Genomic DNA, 15,898 nt, shown 5'->3' on the forward strand with positions numbered 1-15,898 from the left:
TGTAAGCCTTGCCATATTGGTAAGTTATTGATTCACTTTTCACAGATAAATCTTATTATTCTCTAAAGAAAATTATTGCTGATGGACAGACTTTTTTTTTGTGACAAACATAAAACCTGTAGTGGGTTATTTCTATTTTTTTAAGCTTCATTAAAATCTCAAATTATGCTAGTCATATCAAATTCTAGCTCTCATCCATTGGAATTTTACAAGCAGTATAATTTCAACACTGAATCATGGCACGAAGGATTTTAAACACAAATAACCTTTTATTGCTATCTGAATCTGTTTAAAATACTAACAACTTTTACTCTAGTACGAGTTGAAATTAATAAATTTCCTGATTACATATAAACTACCAATTAAAGAAAAAAAAGAAAATGAATAAACACATTCTGATTGATGAATTTTATCCATCCTTATTCTTCTTTAATCATATAATGAAAACACATAAATCAAAGACAAAAAATTGCTCTCCAATTCTTTCCCCTTATCCTGGACTTGATAAAAGGCTTATACAATACTGACGCACATCATCTGAACTCATCACAAGAAAAGAAAAAAAGATTACATAAACTTAATGAATATTATTTTTTTTCTTTTGTAAGCATCTAAGACCCAACTGTTACTCCAGAAATATAAAGTTTTCCTAATACAATAGAGGAAAATGTCCTAGTGTCTGAAGCTCAACTGTTTAAGAGAAAAAACTGCAACAGAATCACCCTGAAAGGGTGAAGAAAAAGTTTCTTTGCAATCTGATTTAAATAAAGTTTCCACCATATTACACAATTCTTCACTGCCAGCCACATCACCTGGACTCAATTCTGAAAACTTCCTGATATATTTTGGTGAAAAAAGCAATTAAATGGCTCAACATGACAGATTACAAACCATAATTTCTTATAGTACTTAAATATGATACTAGGTTTTATACCCTCTGAAGTCTTTTCTTGGTTTGCAAATAATTCTCTGAGACTAATCAATATAGGCTAGAAACCATCTGACCACCTTGTATGGGATTAAATTTCAGGAATTTATTTAGAAATGCACAAGATTTAGAAAAAGAAGATCCTCTCTTCTCCCATGTTCTGACCACTTGGGTATTACACTCAAATGCAGAAAAACAAAAACATTTATGTAGACATTTATTTAGATCATCATAGTTTCTAAAAATGAAACTCATAGCCCAGCCAATGTGGCTCAGTGGTTGGGCATCAACCTATGAACCAGGATGTCACAGTTTGATTCCTGGTCAGGGCACATGCCAAGGTTGCAGACTCGATCCCCATTGTGGGGCATGCAGGAGGCAGCTAATCAATGATTCTCTCTCATCAATGATGTGTGTGTATGTATATGTATGTGTGTGTATGTATGTGTGTGTGTGTACAGACACACACACACACACACACATATCCCTCTCCCTTCCTCTCTGAAGTCAATAAAAATATATAAAAATTAAAAAATAAAATCAAACTCACAGAGGATATTAGAAGAACTTTTAACACAGGATCATTGGTTGGGCTCAGGAAGACCTCTGAAAAAGTAAATTTAAATAAATATATACATACATCCACACACAAATAATTTCCTGCCCCGGAAAAAAAATACATAGCTTTCATCAGAAATAGTTCTTGCCAAAACCGGTTTGGCTCAGTGGATAGAGCGTCGGTCTGCGGACTGAGGGGTCCCGGGGTCGATTCCAGTCAGGGGCATGTACCTGGGTTGCGGGCACATCCCCAATAGGAGATGTGCAGGAGGCAGCTGATCGATGTTTCTCTCTCATCGATGTTTCTAACTTTCTATCTCTCTCCCTTCCTCTCTGTAAAAAATCAATAAAATATATTTTTTTTTTAAAAAAAAGAAATAGTTCTTGACAGCCCTGCCATGTGGCTCAGTTGGTTGGAGAATCATCCCAATGCACCAGGATTGCGGGTTATATCCCCGATAAGGGGAATTAACCAGTGAATGTATACATAAGTGGAACAACAAATCAATGTCTCTCTCACCTTCTCTTCCTTCTCTCTCTCTAAAATAATAAAAAATATTTTTTTAAAGAAATAATTCTTGACAACTAAACTATAGAAAAATGATCATTCACTACTGCCTGAAATTTGGCTGAATAGAAGTCTTACAATTACGGATTTAAAGAAGAAGCCACATGAGACTGGTAGGAAGGGCAAAGATGTGGAACAGACTGGTCCCACACCCACATGTGGTGATTAAAAATTGGGAGGAATATCTCATTTCCAAAGGTTGCCTCCTGAATTGCAAGGGGTCCCAGCCCCACACCAGGCCCCCAGCTCAGGGTTCCAATGCCAGGAAAAGAAGTCCCCATATCTTCTGGCTATGAAAACCAGCATGGACTGCAGCTGAGGGAGACAGAGGTTACTGGAGTCCCAGGAAGTTCCTCTTAACACATTGTTTGCGGGTAGTTTTTATCGCGCGCTAATGGGTGGCACGGGCCATTTTTGCTCATTTTTTGCGCAAATGGCAACGTTCAGTAAAATTACGATAACTTTAGTTTACGTATTTATACGTTACCCGCATTCTACCACTAGTCTATAAAAAAACATATAAATACGTGTCCCGCGCTCTACTACACTGGTAGAACGTATAAATACGTAAAACGTATAAATATGTTTCCCGCATACAATGTGTTAAAGGGCCTGTGCACAGACTTACTAGGACTCCCTCCGTCTGAGTTTTAGTACTGGGGCAGCAGCTTGAAAGGCACCAGAGACACACATGGAGGAAGTGAATTGTCCGGCATCAGAGCAAGAGCTGGAGAGGCAGCTTTCTCCTAGACGGAAGTGTGAACGGGGGCTATTGTTCCTTTTTGAGAACCCCCCCAAAGATCTGGCATGCTGGTTCCATATTACAGCCTGTATCAACCTGGCTCACACTACTCACCCCATCCTGGTAAGTCCCTGAGACCCTGCCCCACCCAACTTGTGAGTCCACCCAAGTTGTTTCCAGTGGCTTTTCCATACGAATGGCCTGTCTTGGCTCATCCTTCAGACTTTCCTAAAATCTCTCAAACAAGCAGCATCTGGCCTTAGTGTGCATCTCTTGCTAAGCTACCCCAGGCCCAGCAGTAGCAGCAGCCAGTCTTGGCTTACAACCTGGACTCAGCCAGGCACCTCCAAATCCAGAGCAAGTAGCAGCCATTTACAGATTGCTTTATAGCTCATGCCAGCTGGCTCTGGGCAGAACACAGATACTGGCTGACCTTGGCCTGCACCTCCTGGGAGGCTGCAGAACCAGTGCATCCAGTGGACAACTTCATACCACAATGAAGTACCACCCAACCCTAAACACCTCCACAAACAACACACTCAAGTGGTAGACTCAGTGGGCACCAAAGCCACTACAGTAAGTCCTGTTGTGGGCTGATTCTCCACAGTGATCTTCCACTGTGGTCCAACATAGGAGGTCGATGGATGCAGCCAATCCTTGCAGCTAATCAGCTCAGGGGTAAATGCCTCTCACTGACATGCCAACAGCAATCTAGGCCCACAGAAGGAACACACCTTGAGAGCCCAGGGTAGGGTGGGTGAAGGGGGGGGCTAGCCTGTGTCACTGGGCTGTACAGAATATCGATATTAAGCCACTCTACCAAGTCCAGGAGATATTGCAGCTCTACCTAATACATAGAAACAAACACAGGGAGGCTTCCAAAGAGAAGAAACAAAAAACATGTCCCAATGGAAGAACAGAACACAACTCCAGAAAAAAAAACAACACTAAAAAAACAGAGACAAGCAATTTACTACATGCAGAGTTCAAAACACTGGTTATAAGTATGTTTAATGAACTTAGTGAAAACTTTAACAGCACAAAAAGGGCGAGATAAAAATGAAGCATATACTAACTAAAATGAAGAATAATTTACAGGGAATCAACAGGACAATAAATGAAGCCATGAATCAAATCAGTGATTTGGAATATAAGAAAGCAAAAAACACCCAATCAGAACAGTAAATTGAAAAAAAGAACAAACAAAAATGAAGATATTTTAAGAGCTTCTGAGACAACTTCAAGTATATCAACATTTATATCATGGTGTGCCAGAAGGAGAAGACAGCAAGAAATTCAAAACCTATCTGTAAAAATACTGAAAGAAAACTTCCCTAACTTGGTGAAAGAAACAGGCATACAAGACCAGGAAGCACAGAGAGTCACAAACAAGATGAACCCAAAGAAGCCCACACTAAGACACATCATAATGAATCTGCCAAAGAATAAAGACAAAGAATCTTAAGAGCAGGAAGAGAAAAGAAATTAATTACCTATAGGGAGTTCCCATAAGACTGTCAGCTGATTTCAACAGAAACCTTGCAGGCCAGAAGAGAGTGGCTAGAAATACTCCAAGTAATGAAAAACAAGATCCTAAAACCAAGATCACTCTAGCCTACAAAACTATCATTTAGAATCTATGAACATATAAAGAGCTTCCTGGACAAGAAAAAGGTAAAGGAGTTCATCACCACACAACCAGATTATATGAAATCTAGGAAGGAAGGAAGGAAGGAAGGAAGGAAGGAAGGAAGGATGGAAGGAAGGAGGGAGGAGAGGAAGGAAGAATGGAAGGAAGGAGGGAGGGGAGGGAGGAAAGGAGGAAGAGAGAAAGGGATGAAGGAAGAAGAAGAAATTAAGATAAAAAATGTGAACAATAAAATGGCAATAAATACATATCTATCAACAATTGAATCTAAAGTAAGCAAATAGAATGGGAACATATTCATTGATACACACACACACACACACACACACACACACATATATATATAGATAGGGGGTGCCCACTGACACCGCCTTGGTTGGCCTGGCACCACCCACCTGCTGGTCCCATCCCCCAGCACTGCTGGTCGCCTCCCTCTGCGGGGCAACCGGCAGGTTGATTGGGGGCCCCCCCGCTGGCACCCGCCTTGGCTAGCCTGGGGCCTGCAAGCTGGAGAAAGCTCCTACATTGAGTGTCTGCTCCCTGGCGGTCAGTACGCATCAGAGCGACCAGTCATTCTGCCGGTCCTTCAGCCATTTGGTCGATTTGCATATTAGGCTTTTATTATATAAGATTAGGGGCCCAGTGCACGAAGATTTGTGTACGGGGGGAGAGGGGTGGAGGGGTCCCTCAGCCCGACCTGCACCCTCTCCAATCTGGGAGCCCTCAGGGGAGCCCTCTCTAATCCGCGAGTTTCTGTCTGTCTTTGCAATCATATGAGTGAACTGTCTGAGACCCCCAACCAAATTTGGTTTGTTGCTCACAGAATAGAGGCATTTTGTTTCTTTGCTTCATTGGTGGAGATTTCCTGGAAGTTTTAGGATATCTTCCCTTTAATTTTTCCTAGACACTCTGATTTTACTTGTCTCTCTCCTTTGCTTTCCCTCCATCCCCCACCGCAACAGTAACTTGCTCCAGGCTTACTTTGCTCTAGTGTCCAGGAGATCCGTTTGCCACCAGGACTATCATTTCCAGCATTCCTGGTGCTCCCTGTGCTCTGAGCTTCCACTTCTGGTCCTGGGCTGCCATCAGAACTACTATCCCCAGAATTCCTGGTGCTCCTAGTGCTGGGAGCGACCGAGGGAGCCACGGCCCCCCAAGCTGCCGGCTCTCTCACTTCTCTCCACCCAGCGCCTATGTATGCAAATTAACCCACCATCTTTGTTGGATTAATTTGCATATTCACTGATTGGCTGGTGAGCATAGCAAAGGGACGGTCAATTTACATGTTTCTCTTTTATTATATAGAGATGTACATACTGCTTTGAAGTTTATAAAGCATTCCATAGCCATTGTTTATTTAATCTTCATCACAACCTCGAGTAAGTTGAACCCCACTTTACAGATGAGGAAGCTAGACTCAGGGTTGGGGATTTTCTCAGAGCTCCACATTAAATGAGAGAGCTGGTATTAACCTACATACATATTTTTTTGTTAATCCTCACCCAGGATATTTTTCCCACCAATTTCCAGAGAGAGTGGGAGGGAGGGGAAGACGGGGAGAGAGAGAAAGAGAAACACTGATATGAGAGAGATACATCAATTGCTTGCCTACCACACACACCCCTACAGGGGCTGGGGAACCTACAACCGAATTACGTATCCTTGACCCAGAATCGAACCCATGATGCTACTATCTGCAGGTTGACACTCTAACCACTGAGTAAAACCAACCAGTGTTACAGAGAATACTTTGATGGTTATTAGATGAGAGGGAAGTTAGGGGGACTGGGTGAAAAAGGTGAAGAGATTAAGAAGTACAAATTGGTTGTTACAGACTAGCCATGGGAATGTAAAGTATAGCATAAGGAATACAGTCAATAATATTCTAATAACTTTGTATTATCTATTGGGATGTAACATTTATTAGGATGATCACTTAGTAAATTATATAATGCCTAATTACTGGGATGTAAATATGAAACATATAATGTACATGTAATTAAAACATTAAAATTTATTTAAAATAAAATAAAAGCAGTAGTTCTTAAGTCTACCAGACCTGAGGCCCTGAACCTTCGCTTTCCTGTTGAAGTGCTTGGTTCATCAGCTGCTCGTTTAATTGTGAATTTTCAGAATTTTTTCACGTCAAATCACACAAAGTCAATTCAAACACATGAGGGCAGACATTTGCAATGGCTAACCATGAGGTTTGACCATGATTGGTTTGTTATTTTTAGTTTGTGACGCATTTTTTTCACATACTAGGCAAAGTATTGAAAATTAGGTACAGCGGTATAGCGGCAGATTCGGAAATCACTGAAAAATCAGTACAGCGGTCTGGTAGGGTTAATGACCAAAAAAAAAAGAAAGTTTAGAAAACAATCCATCCAAATTTTAGAGTAAAAATTTACTGTGTAAAGGCTCTTGTCTTGACAGTGCCTTACATTTTTTCATACTACAGAATTAATTACTCGGTTGAGATAAATCCTATATAATAAAAGCCTATGTGGCACCATGCGACATCATCACAAGATGGTCACCAAAAGATGGCCGGGGGGGAGGGCAGTTGTGGGCAATCAGGCCAGCAGGGGAGGGCAGTTGAGTGTGACCAGACCAGCAGGGGAGGGCAGTTAGGGACAACCAGGCCAGCAGGGGAGGGCAGTGGGGGCGACTGGGCCTGCAGGGTAGGGCAGTTGGGGGCGATTGGGCTGGCAGGGGAGCAGTTAGGCATCAATCAGTCCTGCAGGGGAATGGTTAGGGGGTGATCAGGTAGACAGGCAGGCGAGCAGTTAGGAGCCAGGAGTCCCGGATTGTGAAAGGGATGTCTGACTGGGATCGGGCCTAATCTGACAGTCAGACATAACCCAAGGGGTCCCAGATTGGAGAGGGTGCAGGCCGGGATGAGGGACATACTCCCACCCTGTTCACGAATTTCGTGTACCGGGCCTCTAGTGTATGTATGTGTGTGTGTGTGTGTGTGTGTGTGTGTGTATTATATTGACCTTCTAAAATCAATCGTAAAGCTATAAGCATTTTCCTAAATGCAAAACAAAAAGCATACGTACCTTTTTTCCAAATCTCTTATTTTCTCTCTAAGTGGTTCAACAATCTAAAATAAAAATAACCAGTATCAGCAAAAACAGGGCTTTACCACTTTCACCTTGCTCTGATGTTCCAGATAGGTATGACATAAGGCAAAACAGATTTTAAATTCCTCCCACAATGCACTTCCAGTTTGAAATTAAGTCATACCACTTCAATCACAATTCCAGAATCAAGATAATAAATTGCACACTGGAACCCTTACTCCACAGATGCATAAGTTTCTGAGGAAATTAACCTTTTTACTTTCCTACCTTATTATGAACAATATTAAAGGTGGTTCAGGCTCATAAAAATAGGCAGCTCAATACTACTGGGTTTTTTTTCCAGGAACTAAAAATCTCCTAGTTGCTGCCCACAAAAGCGTATCATCTTGCTTCTGCATGTTATCTCTAGGGAACCAGCTCTAACACAGAAATCACAGGCCATAAGTCAATCCCTATCTGTGTTAACACCTTGAGCATGAAAAGAACAACAAGGCAACCCAAGGGCTTCCCCAGGAATTCAGCATCTGACTTCAAATGAAAACGAGGAACTCCTCATCCCTTCCCAGGCCCATGTTACAATAGTATATTCATATCTACATTTATTTGACTAAAACATAAGCAATTACTTAAAAATATAAGGTATATTACCAACTAAAGGAACTAGCTTCAGTGAGGGAGGTCTGTGATTTCTCTGTCTGCACCTACGGACACTCTTTATGTTCCCAGAGTCCTAGCATCTCAGGCAGAGCTTTTTCCTTTCAGCATCTGCTCAGGTGAGTGGATGCTGGCACTGGCCTCCATCCCTCACCCAGGTAATCACTTCCTTTTCTCTAAGAATTTCTGGAAAGGTGCACCAAAAAATCACATAAAAGTTTAAACTCATTTTGCCTTTAAGATAGAATGTGTTTTAATAGAGCATGCCTTTATAAAATGGACAAAAACTGACACAAAGATATATCTTCAGCATAATAATATTAAGTCTCCTATTAAATAAGGGATTTTTTTTAAAATCCTCATTCAAGGACATGCTTAGAAAGGGTGGGGGGCAGCAGGGAGAGAGAAACACCCATCTGAGAGAGAAACTTTCAGTTGGTTTCAGTACGTGCCCCAACTGGGGATCGAACCCACAACCCAGGTATGTACCCTGAGACTAGAAATCAAACCAGCAACCTTTCAGTGCAGAGATGACACTCAACCAACTGAGCCACTGTAGCTGGGCAGGGATCATTTTTTGATAAATGGTCTCAAAATCATAGCTCAGCATCAAGTTGTGACAATAAAGATGCCAGCACAAGCAAAAGAACTGAAGTAGATAAATATATAGAAAAAAAACAGAAGCAAAATATGGAAGAGACTACTAACCTCTTCAATCTTCCGTTCAAGTTTCATTTCACCATTTTCCTGGATAGACCTGTTGAGTAGAAAGCTACAAAACTGAGATCAATTGAAAGGCTTTATGACTTCAAGAGTTATTTCTGAACAAATGTCCACAACACAAACCAAAGTCTGAGACCACCTCTCTCTCCTTTCCAAACATCAGTCATATTAGAGGCCTCGTGCATGAATTCGTGCATGGGTGGGGTCCCTCGTCCAGGCCAGGGGGAGGGGCCACAGGAGGTTGGCTGGCCAGGGGGAAGGACCCTGGGAGGTTTGCCAGCCAGCCAGGGGGAGGGACTGTGGGAGGTTGGCTGGCTGGGAGGAGGGACCGCGGGAGGTTGGCTGGCTGTGGGAGATTGACTGTGGTAGCGCACTGACCACCAGGGGACATCTCCAGCGTTGAGTGTCTGCCCCCTGGTGATCAGTGCGCATCATAGCAACCAGTCAACTGGTTGTTTGGTTGCTTAGGCTTTTATATATATAGAAAATGAGCCAATTCCCTCCTGAAGGGGGTGCAGTAGGGAAAAATAAGTCAACCAGGGAGAGGAAATCTAAATCCATCTCACACATTCACTACTGCCTTAGCATTGTTTCTATGAAATAAAATAATCTCACTTTCACATTATACCCAACAAGGGATTTTAAAGCAGGAGGTGTGTCTCTACAGGAGTACAAGCCTGACTGTTGGGCTTCCTGGGGATTTAATACCAAATGGAGTTTTTCCAAGGAAATAAACAGAACTCCTTTAAATGGGGGCAGAACACCCCACCTAGCCACACACAGAAGCCTTTGTCAAGAAACACACAAGCCCTGGTGGCAGGAATTAGCTCAACAAGGCCCCTCCTTGAAAACCAACCCAATATGAAAAGCCTGGTGGGGGCATAGCAGTATTAAACTTCCAGATCCAGTTCAATCACTACATCATGACTGCTTTCTTAATTTAGTTCTACTACCAAGAAAAACAACGTGGAGTAATTTTTTTTAAAATAAAACTATACTAACTGCACCAAATTTGTTTTTACAATGAACACTTATTACATTTTGATGACTTTTTTAAAATTGACACAAGGATTTCACTTTTATAAGTGTCCTTCCTGCTCTAGTTAGCAATACAAATAATGCACCCTTAGGCCAGAAGATTCCTGGGGAAGGACAGGTGGTCTCAGCATCCACATAGCCTGATCCTTGGGGCCAGGGACCAGCTGCATTCCTCGAGAAGATCCACAGAAGACAAGATATAGCCCAGATGTGTGAATAGAAAAATACTTGGCTTCATTTTTAAAATGAAATCCAATTATGCCATGATATCAACGGTATATATGTAACAACTAAAATGTGTCTACAAAACCCAAATTATTAAAATCAATTACCTCATATTAACGTAGTTGCCCCAAACAGCTGTAAGAGAAAGAAGAAAAAGATAATATTTACATTCATGACATTCATGAATATCAATAAATACAATTTTAATTTATAACCAATGTTTTAAAGTTCACTAAGTAAACCAAATTATAAATCGTGATGACATTATAATGCACACTTTTAAAATATTAAGTCCAACTAAAAAGTAAGTGAAGCCCTAACTGGTTTGGCTCAGTGGATAGAGCATTGGCCTGTGGACTGAGGGGTCCCCGGTTTGATTCCAGTCAAGGGCACATGCCTGGGTTGTGGGCTCGATCCCCAATGGGGGACGAACAGAAGGCAACCAATTAATGAGTCTCTCTCATCATTGATGTTTCTATCTGTCTCCCTCTCCCTTCCTCTCTGAAATCAATAAAAATATATTTTTTAAAAAGTAAGTGAAAACATGATCCCATATATCCCTCTAATTTTGGAATATCTCATTTGGGGTTCGGCATTCAATAGGGCCGAGCCAGTCACAAGGATCAAGGACCACATGCCTGAAAAACACAGAGGGTTCAGCCCAAACACTTCCTTTAAGTGTTGATGAGAACAAAATCCATAGAAGTTAAGTAATGGCCTGATGTTGTGCCTTAATTTCAACTAGAGCAGCGGTTCTCAACCTGTGGGTCACGACCCCTTTGGGGGTCGAACGACTCTTTCACAGGGGTCGCCTAAGACCATCAGAAAACACATATATAATTACATATTGTTTTTGTGATTAATCACTATGCTTTAATTATGTTCAATTTGTAACAATGAAATTGGGGGTCACCACAACATGAGGAACTGTATTAAAGGGTCGCAGCATTAGGGTGGTTGAGAACCACTGAACTAGAGTCATCCATCCTTTCTCAGCACCTATCCCATCTCACTGAGACTGCAGTGTTTGGGCTACTGGGCTACCTTCTTGATTAAAGACACCTGTAGAGAGGGTTACCGTGTCTACAGCTGGTGGTCAGCAAATGTGCATAAATCAGGGGGTAGAACAGCAAAATTTCACCATGGATAACTTTGAGAAATAATACTGGACCATGAGAGAGCACTTCAAGTTAGTGAACAGAGGGTTACATCATACAGAAACCTTCACCATGAATGAGTGGTCCTAAGTTATTATACACACTCAGCCCTTATTTGGTCACTCCCTAAATGCTGAACAACTCCCAAGGACCAAGTGCTTGAGAAAGAAGGAGAACAAATAACAAACATCCTCCCCATTCTACCTTCCCCAACTTGAGAAAGCCTTGAGGTTAGGGCTAATCCTAGGCATCTTCTGATTGCTACTCTCTGGTACCTAGTAGGGTCTTAATTCATGTTTACTGAATAGAACTGTGTCCAAAATCATGCCCCTATTAAGAAACACACATTGTTAACACATTGTGGACCAGTAGTCTTATTGCTGGCTTTACCCAGTGGCCAGATAAGTCTCTACTGAACGAGTACAAAGAACGTTTTACATAAATGTTACAGGCATGCTTTAAATTTAAATACCCATTGCGTTTTGAAATTACTTATTACATATTCTTACAAGCTAATATCTTTTTAAAGTATGATACTTTGCAAAACACTGTGTAACACGAAGTGAGAATTCTTGTGATCTGTCTGCAATGTGTTAAGAAGGGACAAGTCGATCCCATCAAACCATATACTTCTTCAAGTAGAGGAGTAAACTATGACAGAAAAGATATTAATAAACTAAATAAAAAGTGGCAAGCGAGCAAGAAATAGGAGAAATTAAAATGAATCGGTACAATATTCACTATTCCTCAAAAAAGCAGAGACTATTTGTACTGTTTATCTTTGGACCATGTGATTTTCTTTTGAGTATTATCCTCAAGCCTTGAGTATACATATAGGAAAGCTCCCTTCACAAATCATGTCCTTATTTATAATTTTTAAAAAAAAGACAGAGGGATAAACCAAAATATCTGACAATTGGGAAGCTGCTACCTAAATTATACCACCATCCAATGAAAACAGAAAGCCATTAAATAGGACCAGAAAACTATATTGTAACATGAGAATACAGTTATGATAGTGTCAGAGGAAAAAAATATATGAAGTATGACTTCTGCTATTAAAATCACATGGAAAAAGAAGTGTGAAAATGCCAAAACACTTGAGTTTAAATAGTGAGGTGAAGAGAGACCTCCTGCGCCATGCCTCCCTGCCCGGGCTCCAGGATCCAGTGCTTGAGGACCTAGTGCTGTGAGTGCAAGCCAGAGGGACCCCACACTCCTTCCTGCCCAGGTGCCAGGGCTGTACTGAAATTGCGAGTCAGAGGTTCCTAGGGCACAACCCTGCCTCAGGCGCCATAGCCCATGCATGCCAGAGGGCTCTGGAACCTCACAGGAAGTTACATACCAGAAGAACTGTGCACACATTCCTGGAGACCAAGTATCTGCAGCAGACAACACTCAATTTGAACAGCAATTGGAAAAAAAAATTTAAAAAGCAGGAGGAGAGTTTAAGGAAGCTTTGGAGCAACATGAAACAAAGCAACATCCACATAATAGGGGTGTCAGAAGGAGTAGAAGGTAAGCAAGGAATAGAAACCCTGCTTGAAGAAATAATGACACAAAACTTCCCTGACTTGTGGAATAAAAAAGTCATACAAGCACAGAGAGTCCCAAACAAGAGGAACCCAAAAGACCCACACCAAGAAATTTTGTAATTACAATGGAAAATATTAACAACAAAGAATCTCAAGGGCAGCAAGAGAGACAGAAAGGTACTTACAAGGGCTCTGTCATTAGACTATAGGCTGATTTTTCAACAGGAACACATCAGGCCAGAAGGGAACGGAATGAAGTATACAAAGTAATTAAAAGCAAGGGAACTATTATCCCTTTAGACAAAAAAAGTCTAAGGGAGTTTATTACCACCAAACCAGCAATGACAGAAATTCTAAAGGGACTGGTGTAAGACAAAGGAATAGAAAGATAAAGAGAAATACAGACATAAAGAATAAAAATGGCAACAAACAAATACCTATCCATAATAACCTTAAATGTAAATGGATTAAATGTTCCAATCAAAAGGCATAGGATGGCTGAATGGTAAACATATATGCTCCCAAAACAGGAGCACCCAAATATATAAAAAAAACTTCTGGAAGATTATCAAAGGAGAGATGGACAGCAATACAATCATAATAGGGGACTTCAATAGCCCAGTGACACAACTTGGTACATCTTTTAGACAAAAATTCAACAAAGAAACAGCAATCCTAAATGACTCACTTGATCAGATGGAACTAATTGACATCTTCGGAACATTTCACCCCAAAGGCACGGAATATATATTCTTCTCACATGAACATGGGACATTTTCAAAGATAGGCCACATATAAGGACACAGGTTAAGTCTCTACAAATTCAAGAATGAAATTATATCAAGCATCTTCTCAGATCACAATGGCATAAAATTAGAAATCAACTACAATAAAAACACTCAAAAACAACCAAACACATGGAGGCTAAACAGCATGCTATCAAACAATGAATGGGATACCAAAGAGACCAAAGAAGAAATAAAAACATACTGGAAACAAATGACAATGACAACACAACAATCCAAAATCTATGGGACACAGTGAAAGCAGTCCTGAGAGGGAAGTTCATAGCACTACAAGCCTACCTAAAAAAAAAACAAAAAAAAAAACCCACACCAACACAAGAAAAACTGGTAATAAATTATCTAAACCTACAGCATAAAGAGTTAGAAAGAGAGCAACAAGAAAAGCCCAGAGTAAGTAGAAGGAAATACCAGAGCAGAAATAAATGGCATAGAGACCAAAAAACAAACAAACAAAAACAAAAGATCAACAGAACCAGAGATGGTTCATTAAAATGATAAACAAGATTGATGAACCTCTAGCCAGGCTCACCAAGAAACAAAGAGGACCCAAATAAACAAAATCAGAAATGAAAGAGATGAAGTTAACAACCAACCTCACAGAAATACAAAGAATTATTTAAAAAAAGAAAAATACTACGAACATCTATATTCCAACAAACTGGAGAACCTAGATGAAATAGACATAGTTCTAGAAAAATACAATCTTCCAAAACTCAATCAGGAAAAATAAAAAAAAAAACTAGAACAGGCCAATAATTACTGATGAAATTGAAGGAGTAATCAAAAAAACTTCCAGCAAACTAAACCCTGGTCCAGACAGCTTCAAAGGGGAGTTTACCAAATATTCAAAAAAGAACTGACATCTACGCACCTCAGACTATTGCAAAAAGTTCAAGAGGAATGAACACTTCCAAGCTCTTTCTATGAAGCCAGCATTACCCTAATCTCAAAACCATATAAGGACCCTACAAAGAAAGAATTATAGACCAGTATCCCTGATGAACATAGATGCTAAAATCCTCAAAAAAGTATTAGGAAATTGCATACAGCAATATATTAAAAAGATTATACAACATTACCAAGTGGGATTTAGTCTGGGGATGCAAAGCTGGTACAATACACACAAATCAATAAACATGATAAAGCACATAAACAAAATGAAAGACAAAAATCACATGATCATATCAATTGATGCAGAAAAGGATTTGACAAAATCCAAAACTTTTTTTTGGCAAAAACTCTCAGCAAAGTAGGAATAGAGGGATCATACTTCAACATAATAAAAGCCTTATGTGACAAACCACAGCCAACATCATACTCAATGAGCAAAAACTAAAACCATTTTCCCTAAGAACAGGAAAAAAAAAACAGGGATGCCCACTTTCATCACTCCTGCTCGACACAGTACTGGAAGTGCTAGCCATATCAATTGGACAAGAAATAAAGGGCACCCAAATTGAAAAAGAAGTAAAACTGTCATTATTATTAGATGGTATGATATTATACAGAGAGAACTTCTTCTACATTTTGGGTTCAGAATTTGATAGAGGCATTCTGCTCTGAACCCATGCGCAATAAAGATAACTCCTAACTAATTGGCTCATGAAGGCATCTTGTTTAGCTTGCTGATTTATGATATAACATTTGGAGGCCCCAGCGAGATGAGACAGGTGCCTACCGGCACCTGGTCTGGGTCTCCTGGGACGGACAGTCCCCCCTGCCTGGCTGCCAGGCCCTAAGGATCTCTATGGGATGTACCACTTGATGAAGTTCTAGGGCCCCAGGGATTCTTTTCTGTAGTCATGACAGCCAGACAAGGGACACCTGACATGCTCCTGCATTCTTTTGGAGTCATCGGAAAAAGCCTCCAGCGATGAGCAAATTCAAATTCAATTAAGAAATTTTGAGTTCACTTTTCTGTGTTTGACTAGTCATCATGCTACTGAGAGGAGGACTGGACACAGTCTTAACTTCTCCGGTAGGTTCTCACCTAGACGTTAGTTGAGAATTCTGTCCTGGGGCATGGGTTCGGGGGGGGGGGTGGGAGGCCACTTCTGTTTCTGTTAGGCTCCCACGACTATTTCTATCAGGGGAGTTGAGCAGTGTTCCAGTTATCTGCTCAGCTCCCAAGAGTACCTGTCCTGCGGGTGTGAGTGCCAAGGGTAACCCCACGTCCATCAGGGGAGTTGGACAGTGTTCCGGTTATCTGCTCAGCTCCCAAGAGTGC

The 15,898-nt window shown here is 40.8% G+C and overlaps 1 protein-coding gene across 10 annotated transcripts in view; it reads right to left on the bottom strand.

The window, feature by feature from the left end:
• Positions 1 to 15,898, bottom strand: part of UXS1 (UDP-glucuronate decarboxylase 1) — an 88,388-nt gene that overhangs the window by 61,091 nt on the left and 11,399 nt on the right. The window contains exons 1-4 of one of the 10 annotated variants that reach the window (XM_015561186.1): positions 13,554 to 13,581; positions 10,281 to 10,308; positions 8,896 to 8,944; positions 7,510 to 7,553 (exon numbers count right to left, since the gene is read on the bottom strand). In XM_015561186.1, coding sequence (XP_015416672.1) covers positions 7,510 to 7,553; positions 8,896 to 8,944; positions 10,281 to 10,285 — 98 coding nt within the window. In that variant the 5' untranslated portion in view covers positions 10,286 to 10,308; positions 13,554 to 13,581. Of the gene's footprint in view, positions 1 to 1,478; positions 1,535 to 2,682; positions 2,801 to 7,509; positions 7,554 to 8,895; positions 8,960 to 10,280; positions 10,309 to 11,849; positions 11,982 to 13,553; positions 13,582 to 15,898 lie in introns of those variants that run through there. The other 9 variants (XM_015561185.1, XM_015561183.1, XM_015561182.1 and 6 more) reach the window with 9 other exon arrangements.

The sequence above is a fragment of the Myotis davidii genome, unplaced genomic scaffold (assembly GCF_000327345.1).
Source record: "Myotis davidii unplaced genomic scaffold, ASM32734v1 scaffold614, whole genome shotgun sequence".
Lineage (NCBI taxonomy): Eukaryota > Metazoa > Chordata > Mammalia > Chiroptera > Vespertilionidae > Myotis > Myotis davidii.